Raw genomic sequence first — 23,548 nt, forward strand, 5'->3', positions numbered from 1 at the left:
TTAAAAATATTATAAAAAAATATTAAATTAAAATTTGAGCTCAATTTTCTTTGGACACTTATACAGATATTAAATTATATATAAATTAATTAATATTAAATAAAAAAATATTATATTAAATTATTATATTAAAAATATTACATTTAAACATTAAATATTTAACAAAAAAATGTTATATGTAAATATTAAGTAAAAAATTCATAAGGTAAAAGTTAAGCGTCAAATAAATCTTGGGAAAACTTATTTTTTAAACAAATATTAAATTATATTAGAAAATAAATGAAAGATAAAAATTTAAAAAAATTAAAAATAAAAAAATACATAAAATACACTACAAAATAATACTACATAAAAAACATATAAAAAAAATATTAACTCAAAAATCTTAGCAAAATTATATAAAAATATTAAATTATATATAAATAAAAAAATAATATCAAATAAATTAATATTACATTTAAAAATATTATGTTAACTTTATTATAGTAAAAATATTACATTTAAACGTATTAAATATTTAACAAAAAAATTAATATGGAAATATTAACAAAAAAAAAAAACACAAAAAAATATATAATATAAAACAAAATGCAAATATAAAATAAATAAAAAATTAAAAATAATAAATATAAAAAATAAGTCAATTTATAACTATGTATATATAAAAATTACTTATTACTTTATAAAATTTACTTCATTGGAAGCTTATATAAAATATTGCATTGTATATAAAAAAATATTGAACAAAAATATTGAATTAAAATTTTAGCTCAATTTTCTTTGGAAGCTTATATAAAAATATTAAATTACATATAAATTAATTAATATTAAATAAAAAAATTACATTAAATTATTATATTAACAATATTACATTAAAATTCCAGCTCTAATTTCATTCTCCTGCAGTCCCAGTGGCACTGTGTGATAAGAATTGTCCAAGACTCTTTCCATAGTAAGAGTTAATAGGAGTTCATTAAATCATATTCTACATTGTGTGTTGATGAGTTACATTTTTTTCTAGGTGGCCAGCAAGCGTCAGACAGGAAGAGGAAGTGTGTTCCAGTGGTGGGCAGTAAAGCGAAGGGTAAAGACCGTCTGACGGGTCGAGCGAGGAGGTAAACTGACCTCAAACATTTCACCTCAAAGCCTTTATGTCATACATTTAGCCCCATTTAGAGCATGATGGAAAATGCTTTTCAGAGCAGTTTATGGTTTTGATCACATCTGATCACATGACCTCCTATAATTCGATTTATTATGAGTTCCTTATTATACAGTTAATGGATGTTCATTAACTCATTACACACAGTAACTGATCAAAAAGCCCAGACTACTTTTTTTTTTTAATCAAAAAATATTGTGATGCTATTATAGAAGATAAAGATATTATTAAACTCTTATTCACTGATGTATTTTTAATAAAGATTAATAATAATAATAATAATAATACATTAAGAAACACTAAAATACATTAAAAGTACCATGCTTTTTTAGTAATGGTACTTCAACATACAAAAATTTAGTAATTTCAGAAACAACATAGTACTATTCAATGTATTATATCACAATATCTTTGATACCAAAACAATTTATAAACAATTACTATTTTAATGGGTAAATTAATATCTGTTTACTGTATGATAATTAGCTGATTGCAAATCATTTCTTGGTTGTCTCATAATAGGTACGACAAAAAACAGCAGGAGCATCATCAACAGATTATTTTTTTTATTTTTTATTATTAGTTGTAATAGTAGTAGTAGTACTGCAGAAATTAGGATTTGGGATGAAAATGTGCTTAATTTTTATGAAAGTAATTATGCAATAAAATATATTAATAGTCCTAAATATAGGCTTTAAATTTGGTCTTATTTGTATTTTTTATTTAGGCTTTTGGGGTAACTTCTGCACATGTTTTAATCAAATGCACTCAGGTTTGGGATGAAAATGTGCTTGTTTTTTATGAAAATAATTTCACTATAAAATATAATAAGTCATAAATATAGGTTTCAAATTCTGCCCTATTTATATTTTTATATTTTGATTTTCAGGATAATTTTCTAGACATGTTTTCATGAAATTCACTCAAAAATAATCAAGTTTGAGATGCAAATGTGCTCAATTTTTCTACAAATAATTTCGCAATAAAATATAATAATAGTCATAATTATAGGCTTCGAATTCGGTCTTATTTAGAATTTTTTATTCTGATTTTGGGGTAACTTCGGGAAATATTTTCATGGAGTTTCATGACGTTTGAGATAAAAATGTGATTAATTTTTATGAGTATATATATATATGCACAATAAAATATATTAATAGTCCTAGATATAGGCTTTAAATTTGGTCTTATTTATGTTTTTATTTAGATTTTCGGGGTAACTTCTAGACATGTTTTCATGAAATTCATCAAGTTTGAGATGCAAATGTGCTTGTTTTTTATTAAAATAATTTCACAATAAAATATAATAATAGTCATTAATATAGGCTTCAAATTATGTCTTATTTATAATATTTTATTCTGATTTTGGGGTAACTTCTGGATATGTTTTCATTAAGTTTCATGAAATTTTAGATCAAAATGTGCTTAATTTTTATGAGAAAATATATATATATATATATATATATATATATATATATATATATATGCACAATATAATATATTAATAGTCCTAAATAGAGGCTTATTTGGGGATAACTTCTGGAGGTTTTCATGAAATTCCCTCAAAACCGTTCAAGTTTGAGGTTAAAGTGTAGCCCTTTCCAGTATCATAGAGACCTGTTGGTTGGTTTCTGCCAGGTGTATCCAGAGAGCGGTTTGCAGGAGTTTCTAGAGGAACTCGACGCTCTTTGCGCTCCTGAAGTGGAGAGCGTCAGTCCAGAGACTGACCTTGAAAACACAAAGCCACGTGCATCTGAAGACTCTCGGGAGCCGTCCGTTCTCAAGGCCACCGAGAAAAAGGTCCGCTTTTCTGAGAACAGTGATACGAATGGCACGGAAACACCTTCACAGGTCAAGAACGGCCCTGTGGGAGAAGACAGACAAACACTGGCGCGAGACGGCGCCGAATGTACTCCGGAGGAGAGCGAAGAGCGGGAAAACCGTGTGCACAGACTGAGTCCGCTCACTGAAGGAAGTGAAGCGTCGCGTCCCAAACCCGGAGATGTTCGTATATCAGCAGAACCGGACGAGAAGCAACACACCAAAAGCTGCTCTAACAGAGGAAACGGTACGTGAGCATCATGCATCCCTGACTGTAGAGCAAGCTGGATTTGTGGTGGAAAACTACATTACCCAGAATGCTGTACAGAGCCAGAAAGTTCCGCCCACTCCCATGATGCACCACGAGTGATGTTATTGCTATGCTGTCAAAATACTTAAAGATTTATATCAGATTTTGTAACAAACTTAAAATATAGTTTCTGTAGATATATATTTGAATATTTGTTTAGTTTTTAATTATTAAATACGCATAACTCGCAAAGCTACAATAGATTTTATCCCTCCTTCACGCCGTAAAACATTTAAAACAATCTTTAATCTTTTCCTATTGTCCAAACTTCAAACACATTTAAGGAAACAAATCTAAGTTTGTAATGCTGATTATTATTATTAGTAGTAGTAGTAGTATAATAAAAAATAATAAAAACTTAAAAACAAAGTAAAATTACTATTGAAGTATTCAGTGTAAAATAAAAACATCAAGTATTTAAGGAAAACTAATATAAATAATATTAATTTTATTTTACGTACATGTTGTGTATTGTAATCAATGATCAAATAAAAGTTTGTAATATTTAACGAAGACCTTTTTAAAAATTCCTATGGGAAATATGAATAGAAAAAATACTTCTAGAACAGTGTTATTTAAGAATTATTTAGATAGAATTATAGATTTTATGAAGATTTTAAGATAACCTTTTTATTATTATTTTAATTTTAAAGTTTTAGTAATTTATGTGCGTTTGTAATTTGTTTTTTTTTATGGATGTCTATGGTATTTATTTATTTTTTATTCAGGGAATTTTTTTTAATAGTTATTTTAGTGTATTATGTTAAACAAAAGGAAAATGAGAGAATGTTGCCTTGGCACCTGATGAATTATATTTTTTAATACTATATATATATACTATATATATATATCTATAATATATTATATAATCATATTATATATATCCTATCTATATATTTTATATTAATTTTTTTTTTTTTTTTTTTTTTTTTTTTTTTTTTTTTTTTTCCGGTAACAATTATTTTATTTAAAAAGTGGAAATCACCATTTCACACTTACTTTTAATTTAAGTATTAGATCCAGCTACACTGAAAAAGTGGCCAGCACCAGTGCACTCTTACTATAAACTGAAATGATTGTGATGCTCAGCAGGTTTTGCGTTCATGTGTTTTCACTGAGATCGTGTGTGTGTGTGTGTGTGTGTGTGTGTGTGTTCTCTCTCTGGCAGAGGAGCTGATGGACTCGAGTCTGTCTGTCCTGAGCCTGGAGTCGTCCGAGTCTCTTCCTGACCACAGCACCGGCGCTGATCTGGTGAGTGTGCTGCAGTAAAGCCTCATTTTATGCTGCAATTTGAAGTGTCCCTACCTCACAGGATTTTCTTGCGTGTTGACCCACTGAAACTCCATTATCCAGCTAAGTGCTTCAGAAATACCCTAGAAAGCAGCACTATATATTAAACTAGGACACTTTTTCGTCCTGCGATGTACGGAGCACGGTTACATCAGTTTTAAAATGTTTAAATGCAACACTACAGTCCATTTCTGGCGTTTTCACATTGATCTAGGGCTGCTTCTGCTAAAATTGCGATTTAAAATGCATTTAAAAGAAATTTCCAGGCTGCTGTGTTTATTTAAAAGGCTGCAATTGTAGAGCTAAAAGTTTGTGATTATGTGGCTATAAAATAATAATCATGATGATTATTGTTACTTAATAAAATAGGCATGTAAAAATGAATAAAAATTCTAAATAAAAAATAAGAAATATTACTATTGTAATATTTCAGTGTAAAAAAAAGGTATTTAAGAAAAATATTGCAATTATTTTATTTTACACCTAAAATTACAAAAATAATATGTCTGTCTTATGACAGGCCTACATTAAATGCTTGAAGAATTAATGTTTTTTTATTTAAAAAAAATTGTTTGAATGAAGCTTATATATATATATAATATATATACTATGATATTAAAATTGAAAGTATTTATATATATATATATATATATATATATATATATATATTATTATTATTGTTATTACCAAATAAACATTTACATAAATCAAAAGTAAGAAATATTCTTATTTTATTATTTCACTGTAAAATTGAAAGTATTTAGGGAAAAATTAAATAATAAATATAAGTATAGTGTGCTAATAATTATTATCATTACTAAATATAATATTTCACTTAAAATATATATATATATATATATATAATTTTTTTTTTTTTTTTTTTTATAAAGAAAAATTATGTAATGGTACTAAAAATTTTCAACTAAAATTACAATATTACTGTATGGCTAAAAAAAAGTTTGAATTTATCATATATATATAGCTATAAAATAATAATATTATTGTTATTACCAAAGAAACATTATGTAATAGTACTAAAAACTTTCAACTAAAATTACAATATTACTGTATGGCTAACTACATTATATAAATTTTTTTTGTAATGTAAAAAAAATAACACAATATAAAAATGTAGATTTCATATAAATAAATATCTATTAATATATTGATGTCATGCATCTATTTAAATGTGTTGAAATGTTTTGATTTATTTTAAAATTTCTCTTTTTCCCTCCAGGCCAGAGAGAATGGGAAAGTGGTTTAGATGGGAAATGATGTCACTCACATCCAGAGCGAAGCGTCGTGCACTAAAACCAAAACGAACAGAAGAACGGAAATATCATTGGCTTAATGTCGAGTTACTCTAAAAGTATTTCTGGGAGCGTTTGAGCGTTGTGTTGTTTATTGGATGCTGAAAACACTGGTTGTGATTGTTCTGCTTAGTTTATCTCTCGTAGGTGAAAGATTGTTCATGCTTTAACGCACAGTTAACCTTCTTCTGAGCCACCAAACCCAAAGGTCCAGTGGTTTTTGGGGGATCTCTGGTGGGATTTCAGTCTAAAAGCACTACAAACGACTTGAATGTGTAACTTTAGTGGAACAAACCCACAGACACGGAGTGCGTTTAGACTTAACCAGCACACTAACTGATTAACCTAGTCTTCTTCACTAGTACTCTTCATCTTAACTCGTTTATATATCTGAGAGAAGCCTCTCGGTTGTTCTTCGTAAGCACACGTGTCGTGGGGTTTAGTGTGGATAGTTCACAAGGATTGTACAAGTATGTTAATTAGCACTTTATTTTGTTTTGCAGAAACTAACTCAAAATCATTAAACCATCTCTTTGATTAAAAACTAAGAATAAAAATAAATCTAAATTACTTGATTTCTAAATAACACTTCAGAATAATTTCGACATGACCGTGTTTTGGTTTCTGCTGCGTGGTATGCTGCTGCGTCGTTTGAAGCAGGGTTTTCTGCTGGTTTTAGCACATAAACTGGTGTTTGTTTGATTGTAAATGGGAATTAATTTTAAACAGTCCTGATGAGTTGCACTGTTACGGTCTGAAGAACACACTTAAGGGTTTAATGTTTTAAAGTGACTGAGGGTTTGATTTTTATATTTTTGCTGTCACTTCTCATTAAGTATTTTGGGTTCATTTGCTTTTGAAGTGAATGTTAAATATAAATAATAAGCATTAAAAACTTTTACTAGCCCTGTTCTGTGATGCTTGCACTGATTTCACTGAATTATTAAAATGCACTAAAATTATACCTACAATGGATCTTATTTATGCATTCATACCAACAATAGCTGCCTGTAAAAATTAAAGCCATCAAGATTTTATAATTTTATATGAAAATTAAATTATTATGAACGTTAAATGTCATAATGTTCTGTTGAATTTTTTTTTTTTTTTTATTTTTTTTTTTTTTGTGGTTAAATTTGTTTTAGTTGATTTACTCCAAGACAATACATTTAAACTAATACACTGAAAAAATCTATGTATATAGATAATTATATATATATGATATATAATATATATATATATATATATATTAGGGTTATATATATATCTATAAGATACATTATTAATGATATTTAAAATTAGCATTAATTGTTTGAATTTAGCAATACACTAATTTTTTTAATATATACCTTTTATTGTTTTTTTCAATTTTTTTAATTATTAAAATAATTAAAAAAAAAAAAAATATTATATAAAATATATTTATAATTGAGTCTGTTTAGGACCATTAAATTTATATTAAAATATAATATAAATTTAGAGTAATTTACATATAAAAATCAAGAAAATCTCTCATATCTCAATTGTGTGTGTGTGTTTGTATCAATCTATCTATAAACTTGGATATAAGTATATAATTATTTATATAAATATTAATTATACATATAAAACTTGAGAATGTGGCTCATATTGCAATGCTTTATTTTAATGGATTTTCAGTGAAACACATCATGTGCATGAATGAATTCTTGGCCTTTATGTCGATATTTCAGCTAAGCTGTCTTGATTTCATTACTGTTACTATTCATAATTATTTTCCTGCCTGTGTTTTGCGATCTGCTCCTCTCACCTGATCCTTCGAGGAGGCGGAGGCTCATATACACATCACTAATTAATTATTCTGATGAAGTCTATTTACTCGCCCTGGATGTGCTAAAACGATCACTGCTATGAACAGTTTGTGTAGTAAAAGTAAAACCCACTTCTACAGCAATTACATTTGTGCAACAGATACTAAAAACTTAAGTAGTGTTGTTTTGAAGAAGCTCTGCGTTCAGTTTAATGCAGGATCTTTTGGGATTAGCGTCTTATTATTTTTAAAAGCCTCCCATCGGCCGGTTGCTCTGGAAATCATCCCGTTCGTCTTCAAACAAAAGGCTGTTGTCTTCTTGGTACTCTTTTAATTACCTTTTCCAGCGGCGGCGCTCGGGGGGACAAGCATCACCCGCGGGGACTTCACATGACTCACATGATATTATGATCATCTCATGACGGTCTGGGTTATGCATGAAGGTACAATGTTGTTTTATTCAGCGGTCAAAAAAAATCGGTCAATGTGATGTGCATCTAGTGTGAAGAAATGGCGAATACATTAAAGAAAGAAGTATTTTGAAACATCACAGCTGTGAGTCAGATATGAAAGAGAACTGAAGTCAAATCACATCACGAGCGCTGAATCTTGCTGTTAGCATCATTAAAGCCTTCCGCATTGACAGTAATTATCTTTTCCACGTTTGTTTTAGAAGGGGGGGGGGTTTGTTTGGTTTTGCTCTTTGATTAAAAATGGGTTTAGTGTGGATAGTTCACAAGGATTGTACAAGTATGTTAATTAGCACTTTATTTGGTATGAATGAACTGAAAAGCATTAAACCATTTGTTTGGTTTTGCTCTTTGATTAAAAATGAAGGACTGTTGAGGTCTAAATTACTGTTTTGCAGGAGACTGCAGAATGTTTTCGACATGACCGTGTTTTGGTGTCTGCTGCGTCGTTTGAAGCAGGTTTTCTGCTGGTTTAGCACATAAACTGGTGTTTGTTTGATTGTAAATGGGAATTAATTTTAAACAGTCCTGATGAGTTGCACTGTTACGGTCTGAAGAACACACTTAAGGGTTTAATGTTTTAAGTGACTGAGGGTTTGATTTTTATATTTTGCTGTCACTTTCATTAAGTATTTTGGGTTCATTTGCTTTTGAAGTGAATGTTAAATATAAATAATAAGCATTAAAAACTTTTACTAGCCCTGTTCTGTGATGCTTGCACTGATTTCACTGCACAAATTATTAAAATGCACAAAAATTATACCTACAGTGGATCTTATTTATGCATTCATACCAACAATAGCTGCCTGTAAAAATTAAAGCCATCAAGATTTTATAATTTTATATGAAAATTAAATTATTATGAACGTTAAATGTCATAATGTTCTTGAATTTTTTTTTTTTTTTTTTTTTTTTTTTGTGGTTTAAATTTGTTTTATTGATTTAATCCAAGACAATACATTTAATAATACATGAAAAAATCTTTATATATAATGTTATATATATATATATATATATATTTTATATATATATATATATATATATATATATATATATTAGGGTTATATAATGATATACATTATTAATGATATTTAAATTAGCATTAATTGTTTGAATTTAGCAATAAATATTTTTTTAATATAACCTTTTATTGTTTTTTCAATTTTGTATTTTTTATTTTAATTATGAAATATTTTAATATATAAAATATATTTATAATTGAGTCTGTTTAGGACCATTAAATTTATTTGATATTAGTATTTACATTTAGAGTAATTTTGTTTGAATTTAGCAACAAACCTGCATATGTGTGTGTGTGTGTGTGTGTTTGTATCAATCTATCTATAAACTTGGATATAAGTATATAATTATTTATATAAATATTAATTATACATATAAAACTTGAGAATGTGGCTCATATTGCAATGCTTTATTTTAATGGATTGTCAGTGAAACACATCATGTGCATGAATGAATTCTTGGCCTTTATGTCGATATTTCAGCTAAGCTGTCTTGATTTCATTACTGTTACTATTCATAATTATTTTCCTGCCTGTGTTTTGATCTGCTCCTCTCACCTGATCCTTCGAGGAGGCGGAGCTCATCACACATCCACTAATTAATTATTCTGATGAAGTCTATTTACTCGCCCTGGATGTGCTAAAACGATCACTTCTACAGCAATTACATATTAAAAACAAAACACAAAAAAACAAAAAATACATTTTTTCAACAAATACTAAAAAGATCTTTAAAAACTTAAGTAGTGTTGTTTTGAAGAAGCTCTGCGTTCAGTTTAATGCAGGATCTTTTGGGATTAGCGTCTTATTATTTTTTAAAGCCTCCCATCGGCCGGTTGCTCTGGAAATCAGTCCCTGTTCTCTTCAAACACGGCTTTGTCTTCTGTTACTCTTTTAATTACCTTTTCCAGCAGGCGCGCTCGGGGACAGCATCACCCGCGGGGACCTTCACATGACTCACATGATTTATGATCATCATGAAGGTCTGGGTTATGCATGAAGGTACAACTGTTCAGCGGTCAAATGTTATGCTTGCATCTAGTGAAAGAAGCGAATACATTAAAGAAAGAAGTATTTGAAACATCACTCTGTGAGTCGATATGAAGAGAACTGAAGTCAAATCACATCACGAGCGCTGAATCTTGCTGTTAGCATCATTAAAGCCTTCTGCATTGACAGTAATTATCATTTACTTAATGTTATTGTTTAGAGGTTTAATAGTGAATCTCCTTAAAATGAAAAATATATAATAAAATCTATAAATATATTATTTTAATGAAGCATTTTATTATTTTTAATGTTATTAATATTATAAATAATATTGATTTTTTAATGTTATTAATAGTAATGTATCAAAATGAAGCTTTATATAACCATATATATATATAATTATATATATTGTAATTTTATAATTTAAATGAGTATATATTATGTTGGAATTTATCAACAATTCTTAATATTATTTTTATAATTTTGTATTTTTTAATCAAAGATTTAATATTTTGATTTTGAAATATTTGAATATAAAATTGAGCCTTTCGTGACCATTTATATATATTTATATATATATATATATATATATATATATAATATAATATAAGTTTTTTTTTTTTTTGTTGTAAACATATATAGTTGTATATTTTTTATATATATATATATATATATATATATATATATATATATATAAATTTAAATGAGCATAAATAATGTTCAATTTAGCAACAAATATCAATATATAGTCATATTATAATTTTTTTTATTAATTTATTGTCTTTTTATATTATTTTAGTTTAATATAATTAAGCCTTTTTAGGACCATTAAGATTTTTTTATATTAATCTTAAAATCTTAAAACTAGCATTATAGCAATATATATTTAAATATATTTAATATTAATTTTAATGTAATATATTTTTGATGCAGTTCTCTCTTAGTGGGGGTTTCAGCACTAACACATTTAAGCTCTTTAATATTATGGACATTTGCACAGTTTGTAACCCTCTTTTTTTATAGTAAACTCAAGACTTGAAGGGAACATCAGGCCTATATAAAACCCGTAGTGCATATAACCACCAGTTATTCCAGAAATGGGACACAAAGTGTGAGTGTCCGAGATAAGTGCAGGTTTGGCCTGGTCCTGCAGTGAATGTGCTGCAGTGCGCTGCTCTCTCTGCACACACTCCGTTATATCATCATGAGCACCTGCAGCTGTGAACGCAGACGCTGCTGATGGGAAAACAGCCAGTGATGGGTCACAGCACTCCTCAGCTTGATTAATAATGCATTTCCGTCCGCTCTGACCGATCATAATTGAAAAGCCCAATATGAACATGCAACATAATCCTGCACTTTCTTTCAAACAGCAGCTTTTACTGTATTCACTGCTTCTCAAATGGTTTTGCTCCAGGTTTCAGCGACTCGCGTTGTTTATTGTACAAAAGCACCAAATATTCAAACATGAGGTTTATTAATACTGGCGTGAACTGCTTGAGTCAAATATGCAATATTAATAACTTGACAGTTTTTTGAATGCATAATCAATATGAGAACTAACACATGAAACAAACACTGAGTTAGTATTGTATTAGCTTTGAATTTACAGTTTGATTAGACTTTTGACCAACATACTGTAAGATATGTGAAGTGTTTTTAACATTTATTTGGATATCCAGCTATATAAGATTTGAAGATTTATTGTGCTTTATTAATTGCATTTAGCATTGATCATAATGAACTTTCAACCCACCAACTGAGAACCACTGATTTAACTTGGATGCCACAACTTGCATTGGTTTGTATATGATTCAGCTGTATTCAATTCACATATAAATCATACAAATCACTTCACTATATTATATTTTAAGATGATTAAAAGCGGATTAATTAAATCAGAAAAATGAAAAGAAAAAACGACAAGAAAAATGAACAGTTTTATACTATTTGAAGAAGAAAAAAAACAATTCTTCAACACTACAACATGCAAATGTGTTAAATTATTGAAAATTAACAAAATCTCAGAGGGACATCAAGTAAATATTTTAGGTCAAAATAATGTGAGAATATCATGTAGTCCATAAAAAAGTAACTGTAATTAGATTATATTACATTTTTAAATGCTGGTAATCAGATTACAGTTACTTTTTATGGATTGCATGATTATATTATTCACACAATGACAGTAAATTATTCATAATTGATTGATTCTCCGTATATTTTTTTTTTCTCTTTTAAAGTTGCCTTTCTAAAAAAAAACCTCTATGCTTCTGAATTGTGCATATATATATGTATGTGTGTGTGTGTGTGTATATATTTATAGTTTTTTTGTTTTTGTTTTTTTTTAGAAATTTGTCTGTGCAAAACACACTGCCAATGATGCTAAATGGTTGCTAGGGTGTGGCTCGAGTTGGGTTTTTTCACTTGTTTTATGGTCCAGCAGGACAAAACACACATTCGACTTCACTTAGGTTTGATCACATGACTATCAGCGCTAGTACTAGTGAGGACTGACTTGGTAAACACCTCGAATAATTGATTCTCAAGGGGATTTCATACACTTGAAGTGCACAGACTGAGGTTTTCATCATTGATTTGTACCCACAGCTGCTGAATCAATTCTACAGTCACAGGATGACTCAAAAAAGCGTGTCCAAAACATCTTGTTTACAGGAAGAAGCTGCTTAATATAGTACGAGTGCATGCATTCAAAGTATCCAGTTCAACCACTGAATAAACAGATTTAGTGGTTTTTAAACCAGTCAAACTCTTTCAGCGTTTAACTCCATATCTTAGAATTGAAGGTGGACTTTTTTACATTCAGGTGAATATGCAACTTCACTAAAAACTACTCTGAACATTGCACGTTTGAATTAAATGGCCATTTTTTGCACAGGTGCTGTTCATAAAAGTGCAGTTTAAATGCAGTTTTGTATGTCGGTGTTCGAGTTGCACAAATTTCTCCCAGATATTTTTCAGCATGCGCTGTAACAGGTCAAAAAGCCGCTGCTGAAAATAGAGCAGGATTGTGTAATTCGTGCTTATGACTTCAGAAGTCAATAAAGAAGCCTCCATCATGTACAATACAGAGAGAGGAAGAAGCACTACTAAACATTCAGATGTGACTCACTAGCAAACATTCAGAGAACGATGACAAATAAGACAGAAGAGGGTCACAATGAGGCCAGAAGACACTGAGGAGAGTGAAAATGTCTTCTTGTGAAGTGTAAAAAGCTGCTAATGCCTGAAAAATGACTCTATTTTGACCTGAATAAAACCAATTCATGGAAGCACCAGTTGTGTTTTGCACAAAAGCCAGCATTAACCCAATCCTAATATCTGATTGTGGGTTAACGCAGGATTAAACAGTGCGCTCACCTTAACTAAACCATAATTTCGTTACCTTGCCAGCTTGTTTTTAATCTAGTCAAAGTGATTGATGTGCTGCCCAGTTTGGCTTATATAACACACACACACACACACACAAGTGCATCTTTCTCTTTAACCCCTCGTGCAGTGAAATGAAGTGAGTGTTTGTAGTAGGTTGTTTATTTACCATTACGGTGATGTATTCTACACCTACGGTACATCATTTGTTGTAAAAATGATCTTATGGGGATGCTAAAAGTCTCCAGAGCATGTATGTACAGTACATTTACACGGATATCTGCACATACCTGAGCATCGACACATTTTCCTCTAACATGAGAATCCTGATCATAACAGGTTTAGTGGAAATTCATGCAAGCTTTTAGTGTTGTTATTTTAAAAGCTTGTCCCACTCCCACCCCACAAAAGCATGGCTGTTCAAATCAAGGCATTGAGCGCAATGGACAGTCAGTTTTCACTTCGGATGAATGCTTCCTGTACAGTTCAATGCGGGTTTGGAGTGCACGGAGATGCCGAGTATTAAGGCGAAACGAAATAGGTTATATATGAAGGGTTAAACACTATCGGAGCCTCTGCTATTTATGCGTCGGTGTCCGTCTCGGCCTTGTGAACCAACCAGCAGCAACGTTTCCGAGTCTCAAACCCTCGCTTAGGTCTTTCTGTGCCGGTTATTTGAGTGAGTTTGTCTGGAGTCGTCCTCGAGCGACGTTGCGCGGCGCGCTCGTCCCTGCGCGTCTCCGCCGGCGAGGGTCTGGTCTCTCCGGGAAGGCTGTGTTTTTGCTGCAGTCTGGGTGTCTGAGTTGTCGCTGGGCATGTATGTGTAGAGATCCGCGGGTTGGGAGCGCGCGCTTTTGGAGAGGGACGCGGCCGTCTGCGCCAGAGACGCGTTGGTGCCGGTGGCGTTGATGTGGATCGGAGTCGCCTGCGTGCTGTTGCTTTCCGTCCCGTTGCCGCTCGCGGTGGTGGTGGGGCTGGGGGTGGTAGGAGTGTTGACTGACTTGTTTGGAGACCATATGAGGCTGTAGTAGATGGCCAGGATGATCGCGGCTAGAGACACGGATAAAACATAGGCGAACACGGTGGCCAGTCTTACCCACTTCTTATTGGTCTTTGCAGCCATCTTTGCCTTCTTGTCGCCCGTGTAAGTGGCCGGTTTGCCCCTCTCCATGTTGGGCATGTAGTCTCGGTCCCGATTGGCCCGGGTTTTCCCTCGATGCTCCACGACTCCGTCCGTTTTGAAGGATGTCGAGGCTCTTTTACGCGCGGGTTAAATCGAGTCGCGTTCATCCATGGCGCTCGAAATGTCTCAAGAATCCATCAGGATCATGTTGCAGCTCAGTGTGGATGTTGATGGTGATGGTGGTGCTGATGCTTCTGGTGTTTTCCAGCATCCAGCGCAGCTTTTTCCCCGAAGGCTGAGATGTTTCTGATCCAAATATCATGGGAATGGATTAGAGAGGGTTGAAAATGATGAGACGGATCATCATACTGTCCACACATCTGCGTGTGTCTGTGTGTGTGTTATTCAACTAAAGAAGAGGCTTCATCTGCTAAAAATACAGGAGAGGAAGAGGAGGAGGCTCTTAAAGGACCAGCGGAGACTGAAGAGAGAAAACGACTCAGTTCATTCAAGATCTGGTATCACTTTATGATAACTTTCATCAAAATGCATTTGAAAAATATTATATAATGCTTAACAGATCTGTGTGATGTGCATTCAGATAAGAACGAATTTTATTCATCAAATATTATATATATATATACATACATACAGTACATATATATATATATATATATATATATATATATATAGATATATATTATATATATATATATATATATACATAAAATGGCATTTAACTTATTGCACTAAAATAACATAAAAATAATAAAATAAAAAATGTATTTAAAAAGCAAAAACTACTAAAAATGTCAAAATCACACCGCAAAATGGCAACATTAAAATTAAAATTAAAACTGAAAATATAAAAATAAAACTGATTCAAAATATTAATAAAAACTACAAGAGAATCTCAATGATAGCCTAATAAAATAACACCATCTCAGATAACTGTTTTTAAGTAAAAAAAATAAAATTATATAACTACATATTATTGCATCTTGAATGCAATAATTCAAATTACAGTCATGAATACATCATAAAAAATACACATTATCTCTTATTAGTGTAATTATATATATATATATATATATATATGATAAATATATATATATATATATATATATATATGATGTTATTTATATTACAAAAGAGAATATATTAAATATATGATATGCCGTATGATGCATAATGCTTGTTAGATGCTTATTCATAACCTTTATTATAGATTATCAGATCTTGCTTTGGATGAATCCATCAGAACTCAACACCTGATGGACAAATGTGATCTGTCAATCAAACAATATCCCACTGCTCAAAAACTGCAAAATAACATGCAGAACATTATTTTAAATATATATTTATAATATGGGTCTAATATATACTGTATTTTAATTAATTCAAATAAGAAAGCAGTATATTGTTTATAACATTTATGATATAACATTAATCTGCATCATTAGAAATCGTTCCACTAGCGCTTTTGATAACTAATGAATCATTCCTAAATATGCACTGAATATTTGATATGAAATAAGGAAGCTTCTGATGCTATTTTTATTTACATAATTCATAGATCCATTAAAATAAATGATCTCCTACATTATGGATTCTGGCTGTATTTTTAATGTGTTTAAAGTTTTTATGTTTTTTTTTTTCCTGTGATAATTGTTTTTTTCTTCATTTTGGATAAAAGCAAAATGATTTAACATTTGCAGTGAATGTAAATGTTTGTTTAACTGAACATGAAGTTGCATAAAGATGCATTTCCCTTTGATGTGGTCTAAACATGCAGAATCATTAATCGTCCTTTCTGACCTCTTTAGCACCGAGTCAGTAATTAAGATGTTAATTGTGGCGTTTGGACAGATGATGCTCCTGCAGGGGCTGCTGGATGTTCGTCTGTCCTCTGATGCCACAGGACCTGATTGACACCACATCACCTGGAAGCGCTGCTGCTGCATGAGCCAATCAGGTTTAGAGTTTATAATCCTGCACCATGATGTCCTGCTCTGATTGGCTGGGTGGTAAGAACCAATCACTGCCGTCCAGCTCTGATGGTCTGATGGCTTTGAGACAGAGGTCATGAGCACTGAGTTCACACTTATATACTGAAAATCTTCCTATACGTGCATGTTAATACCTAAACCAAATATATGTTAGTTTATTACAGTATTTTTGATTGTCAGTAATTGGTTAATGTTTTACCAGTGGGCATCACTAACATTTTATAAATCAGAATGTGTGTGTGTGTGTGTGTGTGTGTGTGTGTGTGTGTGTGTGTGTGTGTGTGGGTGTGTGTGTGTGTGTGTATTTACGCAGCTAAAGATCTGAGTTAAAATAAAAATGATTCATATATTAAATAAACGATTGTTTGTTTTATTTTTGTATTATTAGTTTTGTTAGAAATTTAAAATAATGGTTTTCTATTTAAATATACTTTAAATATAATTTATTTCTGTGATGCGCAGCTGTATTTTCAGCATCATAACAACAATCATCACTCCAACATTAACTTCAAAATGATCTTCAGAAATCATTCTAATATGATGAGTTATTATCAATGTTGGAAACAGTTTTGCTGCTTAATATTTTATTGGAACCTGTGATACTGTTTTCAGGATTATTTGATGAATAAAGTTAAAATGAACAGCATTTATTCAAAATAGAAATCTTTTGTAACAATATATGCTACTGTTCAAAAGTTTGGGGTCAGTACATTTTATTTTATTATTATTATTATTTTTTTTAAGAAATGAATGTTTTATTCAGCAAGTATGTTAAATTGATAAAAAGTGATAATAAATACTTATATTGTTAGAAGAGATTTCTTTATTCATCAAATAATCCTGAAAAAGTATCACAGGTTCCCCCCCAAAATAATAATAATAATAATAATAATAATTAATAAGCAGCAAAACTGTCTCCAACACTGATAATAAATCAGCATATTAGAATGATTTATGAAGATCACGTGACACTGAAGACTGAAGTAATGATGCTGATTAAAATTCAGCTTTGCATCACAGGAATAAATTACAGTTTAAAGTATTTAAAAAACAAACAAAAAAAAACATTATTTTAAATGGTAATAATATTTTACAATATTACTGTTTTTTCTGCATTTTTGTTCAAAAAATAAAAAAAACTTTAAAAATCTTACTGATCCCAAACTTTTGAACAACTGTGTGTGTGTGTGTGTGTGTGTATATATATATATATATATATCAATTTTATAAAATATATATAACATAGATGGAGTTTTGGTTCTGTCGCCTTTGGCTTGCTTAGTTGGGGACACTTAATTTCTGGCAATATTGGATATAATAACTGGAAAATTGAGTGTTTACTATTGTCCTCTTGCATTATCGACACACTATTTTCCTGTTTAACACTGTAAAGCTGTATTGTATAAAGCGCTATATAAAGGTGACTTGATTTGTAGGGGTATGAATTCAGTTAGGGTTAAACAGTTCAAGTCTATATGTCTCATCCATATTTGGCTAGATAAATGTGTATATGTTTATGTTTAATATTCTGTGAGATCATAGACTGTCACTGACATCAGCCACATGAATAATATAATATTAATGAACTTAAATCCATAATTAATATAACGTGTTCTTGATGGTTCTCCAGTATTATTGTTAAATGAAACGCTCCTGCTCCTGCAGTGTTGTGAATGTGAATGGTTTGTCCTGTAGTTTCGGGAACAGCCTCGTGTTAATGTGCTCCGTGATTATTTACATGTGTCAGCTCATATTTGACTAATAGCCAAACGACATGAACGTCGTTCTGCTCCACAGTCCAGCTCATCCGGCTCATTCTGCGCCAGATGCATCTCTTCATACTGATTTTACTCACGATCAGTTTAATTTGAATTAATATAGTAATGAATCTAAGCTTCTGTGTGTGTGTGTGTGTGTGTGTGTGTGTGTGTGTGTGTGTGTGTGTGTCAGACCCTTCGGAAACCTGTCAATGAGAGCCATGCTAATATTTACATATTCTAATCTTACATCATTAATAATGCCAAACCCTTGTTCACTCAGGTGAAATTTGGTCCTTGCCATTACTAATCAAACACGTTTTCAGAACATTCTGGCAAAGTTATGAACAAATGTTCCAGTAACATTAATAGAATGTTTGTTCAGAGTTCTCATAATGTTACCATAGAAACATTATTTACACATTCTTTAAATGTAACTTGTTTCGGAATGTTCAGAGAACATTCAAAAGTAACGTTTCCCAGAATGGTTATAAAATTATAAAATGGAATGTTCCTTTAACGTCATGGCAACATTACCAAAACAATGTTAGAATACAGTTTTATTAGCTTGCTTAGTATTTAGGCCTTAATTTAAGATTTATTTATTTATTTGAATTACATATAAATGTGATGCATATTTGTCAGTCAAACATAAATGAAACAAGTCAGATAAACTGAATGTGTTTTAAACACAATAACCAGGTTTTTATGTTTATCTAAATAAATCCAAGTTGTTTCAGTCTAACTTACTGAATATTGCTTATTCCATATTTTAATTACGTTAATACTTTTTAACTAAATAAAAAAAATGCATTTAATTTTATATAAATATTTAATTTAATATTTATTTATTTTACAATGAACTGATTTATGCTGATTCTAAACAATTTGAATGAATGCATTTTGAAAATATGATTATTTAAATAAAATCAAATAGACGCAAATATTTAATGGCATTATTTTTAGAGTGCAGAAATCTGAGCTGTTTTATGAATGTATGACTGACAAATATGCATCAAAAAATGTATTAGTTTGTTCATGTTAAAAGTGTGGAATACACACAGATTGAAATTTATACACAATTCAGATATATAAATCTTAAATTCAGGCCTAAATATGTGTATTCGCTCCTCCTTAAATCCATTCTGGATTCTTATATCCTATGCTACTGTATTATTTGATTTTTAACATGCTAGTACGCAGAGAAATGGTGTAAACCTGAGCAGGGCGGGTCCGGGCTGCTAAAGATGCTCATTTGCAATGCATATTGAAGGCGGGACGTCCTGCCGGCTCATTTGAGCCGAGTTTCCCCGAAGTCCTTCATTCTCACCGGGGACAATGAGTTCAGGACTGAAGCTTTAGACCACATTACTGTGGTGATCCGTCCAAAATGAACCGAAACCGCTACACGCTTCAGGAACCTGATGTCAAAGAGTATCTGGTGAAGGGAGACAGGTTCACAAAATGGAAAGAAGTAAGTGGATGGGATCATGTTTAGGACTCATATAAACATCATAGTCAATATTACTTCATGGATTCATATTTGACTGTGTGACGGGTGCTTTTGGTCCTAATGCTGAAAAAATACCACATTTTTTGATAAAAAGACATAATTATTATGAGACACTGTCAGTGTTTATTAAAAATGGGCCTTTTTGACCAGTTAGATTTGTGTTTACGGTCCATTTCTGATGTTTATATTCATGTTGAGAGATTTTTTTTAGATGTTTTATAGTTTTATAATAAAAACTCTTCACAGGACTCCAAGAAAACCACACCGGTCACCATGAAGATGGATCCGAAAGGATTTTACCTGTACTGGATCAATCAGAGCAAGGTAAGACATGAATTTGACTGTTTTTCTGCTGCTTCTACAAAAAAAAAAAAAAAAAAAAATATATATATATATATATATATATACACACTGTATATATCTATATATATATATTATATATATATATATATATATATATATATATATATATATATATATATATAGAATTTATTAATCATTTATATTCAGTATATTCTGTAAGACTTTTATTTGTCAGCTAAACTATATACAAAACCTTAATGTTTGATTTAATGGTTTGTTGAGAATATTTATTCACTTCTTACATTGACGCGATTTTGTTTTATTTTTATTAGGTAATATATTTAATTTAATTTGTAAGACCTTTATTTATCAGCTGAACCAAAATCTACTAAATTATTACGTGAAATCCGACTTACACTCGCAAAAAAAGTACTGTACTATGGTACAGTGATGGTAATACCACAGTATTTTGACATTTACCATGATGCAGCATGATTACTATATTCATAGTTCAGTGTCCAAAACACCAGTCATCTAATGTTTTGTTCTTTAAACAAATGTCGATAAATTTATTTAATTTGACTAAATAAATTAACACATTTTTTATTTGAAATGTATTATTTATATTAAGTTTATTTAATTTAATTTATTTAATTTTTTAAGTATATTTTCCATTTTGATTTATTAATACATTTTGATTATTAGAGTTTTTAAAAACATGTCTATTTTATTATTGTTTTTATTTTAGTTTTTAATGTATTTATTTGTATTTATTTTAGTTTAGTTTTAGTTTGTTTTTTAGTTGTCGGCTTGGCAGCTGGCTGAAATAAAATATGTTTACGTTTTGCTATATTTTATTTTATTTCAGGTTAAACTTTATTTTATTTCAAGTCACAAGATTTTATGTTTTATGGTTTTAGTCAACTATAATAACTCTTATTTGTTACTGGCATTCACAAAATCACAACCAATATCTGCTGTTCTATTATAAATACCAGTGGGAAGTCATTTGGTGTAACAGCTGAAAATATCATAGTTTGATAACGTAACAATTATGTATATATTTTAGATTTTAATATATTAAATTCATTTTGCAAGGCCCTGCCTGTTATGAGAGCAGCATCATCCACACATGATATTCATAAGAGCTTCAGGCCTCCAGCAACTGTGTGTGTGTGTGTGTGTGTGTGTGTGTGTGTGTGTGTGTGTGTGTGTGTGTGTGTGTGTGTGTGTGTGTTTGATATGCGAGTGAATATTGATTTGTGCTGATGAAGGTTTGCAGGGTGTCAGATCTCTTTCAGCTTCTTCTGTGGGCAGAGAAACATTCTGAGCTGCTGGATATAAACATGCTATGATCTGACAGCATATTGTGTTATAATGTACATTCAAACACTTTGTGTTCATAAACATCAGCTTCACTTATAAACGTTATCTGGATATAAAGATTCAGTTCACTTGGGTTTATATAATCACTCCTAAAAGTGACATAAAAGCACATTTTAGGCCAATACACATTCAGGCTCACAATCACACACATTAATCGCATTTTATTTCCGTCATAAAAAAAGTATTTTGTCATCTTAGTATAAACCGTATATATAGTATTTATTCATATTTTGAATTAGCTTTTATTTTTATATTTTATATATTTTTTTAGTTTCTATTTAAAATATTTATTTAGCTTTATTTATTTTTTCAGTTTTACTTTTAGTAATTTTAGTAATTTTACATTTTACAAGTTTTATTTTTTAAATGTATTTATTTATTTTATTTAATTTATTATTATTTTTTTTGTGTGTGTGATTTTGTTAAATCTGTTTTTCACACCAAGGCCCAAAAATCACATACAGTTATCATTTATTATTAAATTATTAGTATTAGTGTGTGAGTGTGTACACATTTATTTTTATTTATTTAATTTTTAGTAGTTTAAATACTAACTTTTGTTTTCTAAATTAAATTTTTTACATTTTTTTTAAGTTCAAGTTTATATAATATTTTAGTTTCATTTTAGCTTCATTTCAATTAACGAAAACAATTTGCAATAGTTTTATATTTTAGTTTGAGTTAAAAATACTAGCACTGCACACAACATCATGTGATTTGTTAGCAATTATTTTGCAATAATGTTTGATTTAACGGTTTATTGAGAATCTCTCACCTATGATCTTCTCATCCATTACATTCATGCATTTTTCTAAAGCAACTTGAAATTATACATTTGGTCCTATGACCTTCACCCTCTACTGTTTGAGCTACAGAAATTCTGTATCCTGTTCCGTGCATTCTCTGTGATGTCACATCCTGTGTCTCTCTGTCTCGCAGGAAAATGAGTTTCTGGATATTGCCACCATCAGGGACACACGAGCCGGGAAATATGCCAAGCTCCCTAAAGTATGTGCCCTGTCCGTGTGTTTTATGTCGCATTACTTTCATTCATGACTAAACAGACGCAGTGTCAGTGTTTGAGTTCATTGTTGCATTTGAGTATTTGTGTGAATTTGCCTTGCAAACAGCAGCGTTCAGCAGAAACAATCACATCAACCACAGTCAACTCATGTTCAGATCACAGAATCACATCAGCTACTGACATACCGCATTAACATATGAACATACTCATCTGTTCTGATCATCCTTCTCACAAAGTTTTGACATTTACGCATTTATCAGGTGCTTTATCCAAACAGTTGGGGAGCATTTTTGACATGCGTATCTTTCAGTGCTATTAGAAACATAAACAGGATTCCATGTTTGATATATCACTATTGTTATATAAATTATACAGTGATTTTCTTTGTCCTCACACACACATACACACAGCTGTTGACCTCGTGTTTCTCCCTTCACACATTTGCATGAAGCCGGATTTGTTTGCCGGTCTGGGTTGTTCTTGTTGATGGGTCATGTATGGAAAGCAGACGTCATGCATGAGATGTTTAAAGTTTTTAGAGCTTTCACTCCTAAACGCCACTCGCTTTGAAATCTGAGGGACTTTCAGAAATCTGAAGTGTCACTTTAGTGTTCAGGGACGTTTTAGCCAACGCTTCATATCTTCCTCTTTCAGCATCCAAAGGTTCGTAACGTCTTCAACATGGATTTTCCTGACAGCCATCATCTGGCCAAAGCGCTGACCATCGTGACGGGACCAGACACCGTCAACCTCACATATCACAACTTCTTTGCTGCTAAAGAAGTGGCCCAGGTATCATACTTCATATATTTGTGACCTTGGAGCACAAAAGCAGTCTTGTATCTATAGCCAAAAAAAACATTGTATGGGTCAGAATTATCG

The 23,548-nt window shown here is 30.7% G+C and overlaps 3 protein-coding genes across 3 annotated transcripts in view; 2 read left to right on the top strand and 1 right to left on the bottom strand.

Annotated features, from left to right (window-relative positions):
• The first annotated feature begins 2,713 nt into the window (after positions 1-2,713).
• Positions 2,714-6,383, top strand: LOC109071173. Its single transcript, XM_042715935.1, has 3 exons — positions 2,714-3,230; positions 4,462-4,544; positions 5,821-6,383. The coding sequence occupies exons 1-3, from the start codon at positions 2,714-2,716 to the stop codon at positions 5,845-5,847; spliced, it is 627 nt and encodes a 208-aa protein (XP_042571869.1). The 3' UTR covers positions 5,848-6,383.
• A 6,083-nt stretch (positions 6,384-12,466) lies between these two features.
• LOC109071177 (putative transmembrane protein INAFM2) lies at positions 12,467-15,090 on the bottom strand. The gene has a single exon (XM_019087651.2). The coding sequence runs from the start codon at positions 14,729-14,731 to the stop codon at positions 14,204-14,206; it is 528 nt and encodes a 175-aa protein (XP_018943196.1). The 5' UTR covers positions 14,732-15,090; the 3' UTR covers positions 12,467-14,203.
• Positions 15,091-19,278: 4,188 nt separating this feature from the next.
• LOC109071174 (phospholipase C, beta 2) overlaps positions 19,279-23,548 on the top strand; it is a 33,086-nt gene continuing 28,816 nt past the window's right edge. Inside the window, exons 1-4 of the mRNA XM_042715936.1 lie at positions 19,279-19,914; positions 20,200-20,277; positions 22,582-22,650; positions 23,321-23,458. Of these exons, the coding sequence (XP_042571870.1) occupies positions 19,831-19,914; positions 20,200-20,277; positions 22,582-22,650; positions 23,321-23,458 (369 nt within the window). The 5' untranslated portion in view covers positions 19,279-19,830. The remainder of the gene's footprint in view (positions 19,915-20,199; positions 20,278-22,581; positions 22,651-23,320; positions 23,459-23,548) is intronic.

The sequence above is a fragment of the Cyprinus carpio genome, chromosome A25 (genome assembly GCF_018340385.1).
Source record: "Cyprinus carpio isolate SPL01 chromosome A25, ASM1834038v1, whole genome shotgun sequence".
NCBI classification, from domain to species: Eukaryota; Metazoa; Chordata; class Actinopteri; order Cypriniformes; family Cyprinidae; genus Cyprinus; species Cyprinus carpio.

Bases quoted from the DNA above. Each gene is read 5' to 3' on its own strand.
- LOC109071173 (XM_042715935.1), top strand. From the start codon at position 2,714: ATGAAATTCCCTCAAAACCGTTCAAGTTTGAGGTTAAAGTGTAGCCCT. The intron at 3,231-4,461 runs GTACGTGAGCAT...TCTCTCTGGCAG, and splicing joins CTGCTCTAACAGAGGAAACG to AGGAGCTGATGGACTCGAGT. The intron at 4,545-5,820 runs GTGAGTGTGCTG...TTTTCCCTCCAG, and splicing joins ACAGCACCGGCGCTGATCTG to GCCAGAGAGAATGGGAAAGT.
- LOC109071177 (XM_019087651.2), bottom strand. From the start codon at position 14,731: ATGCCCAACATGGAGAGGGGCAAACCGGCCACTTACACGGGCGACAAG.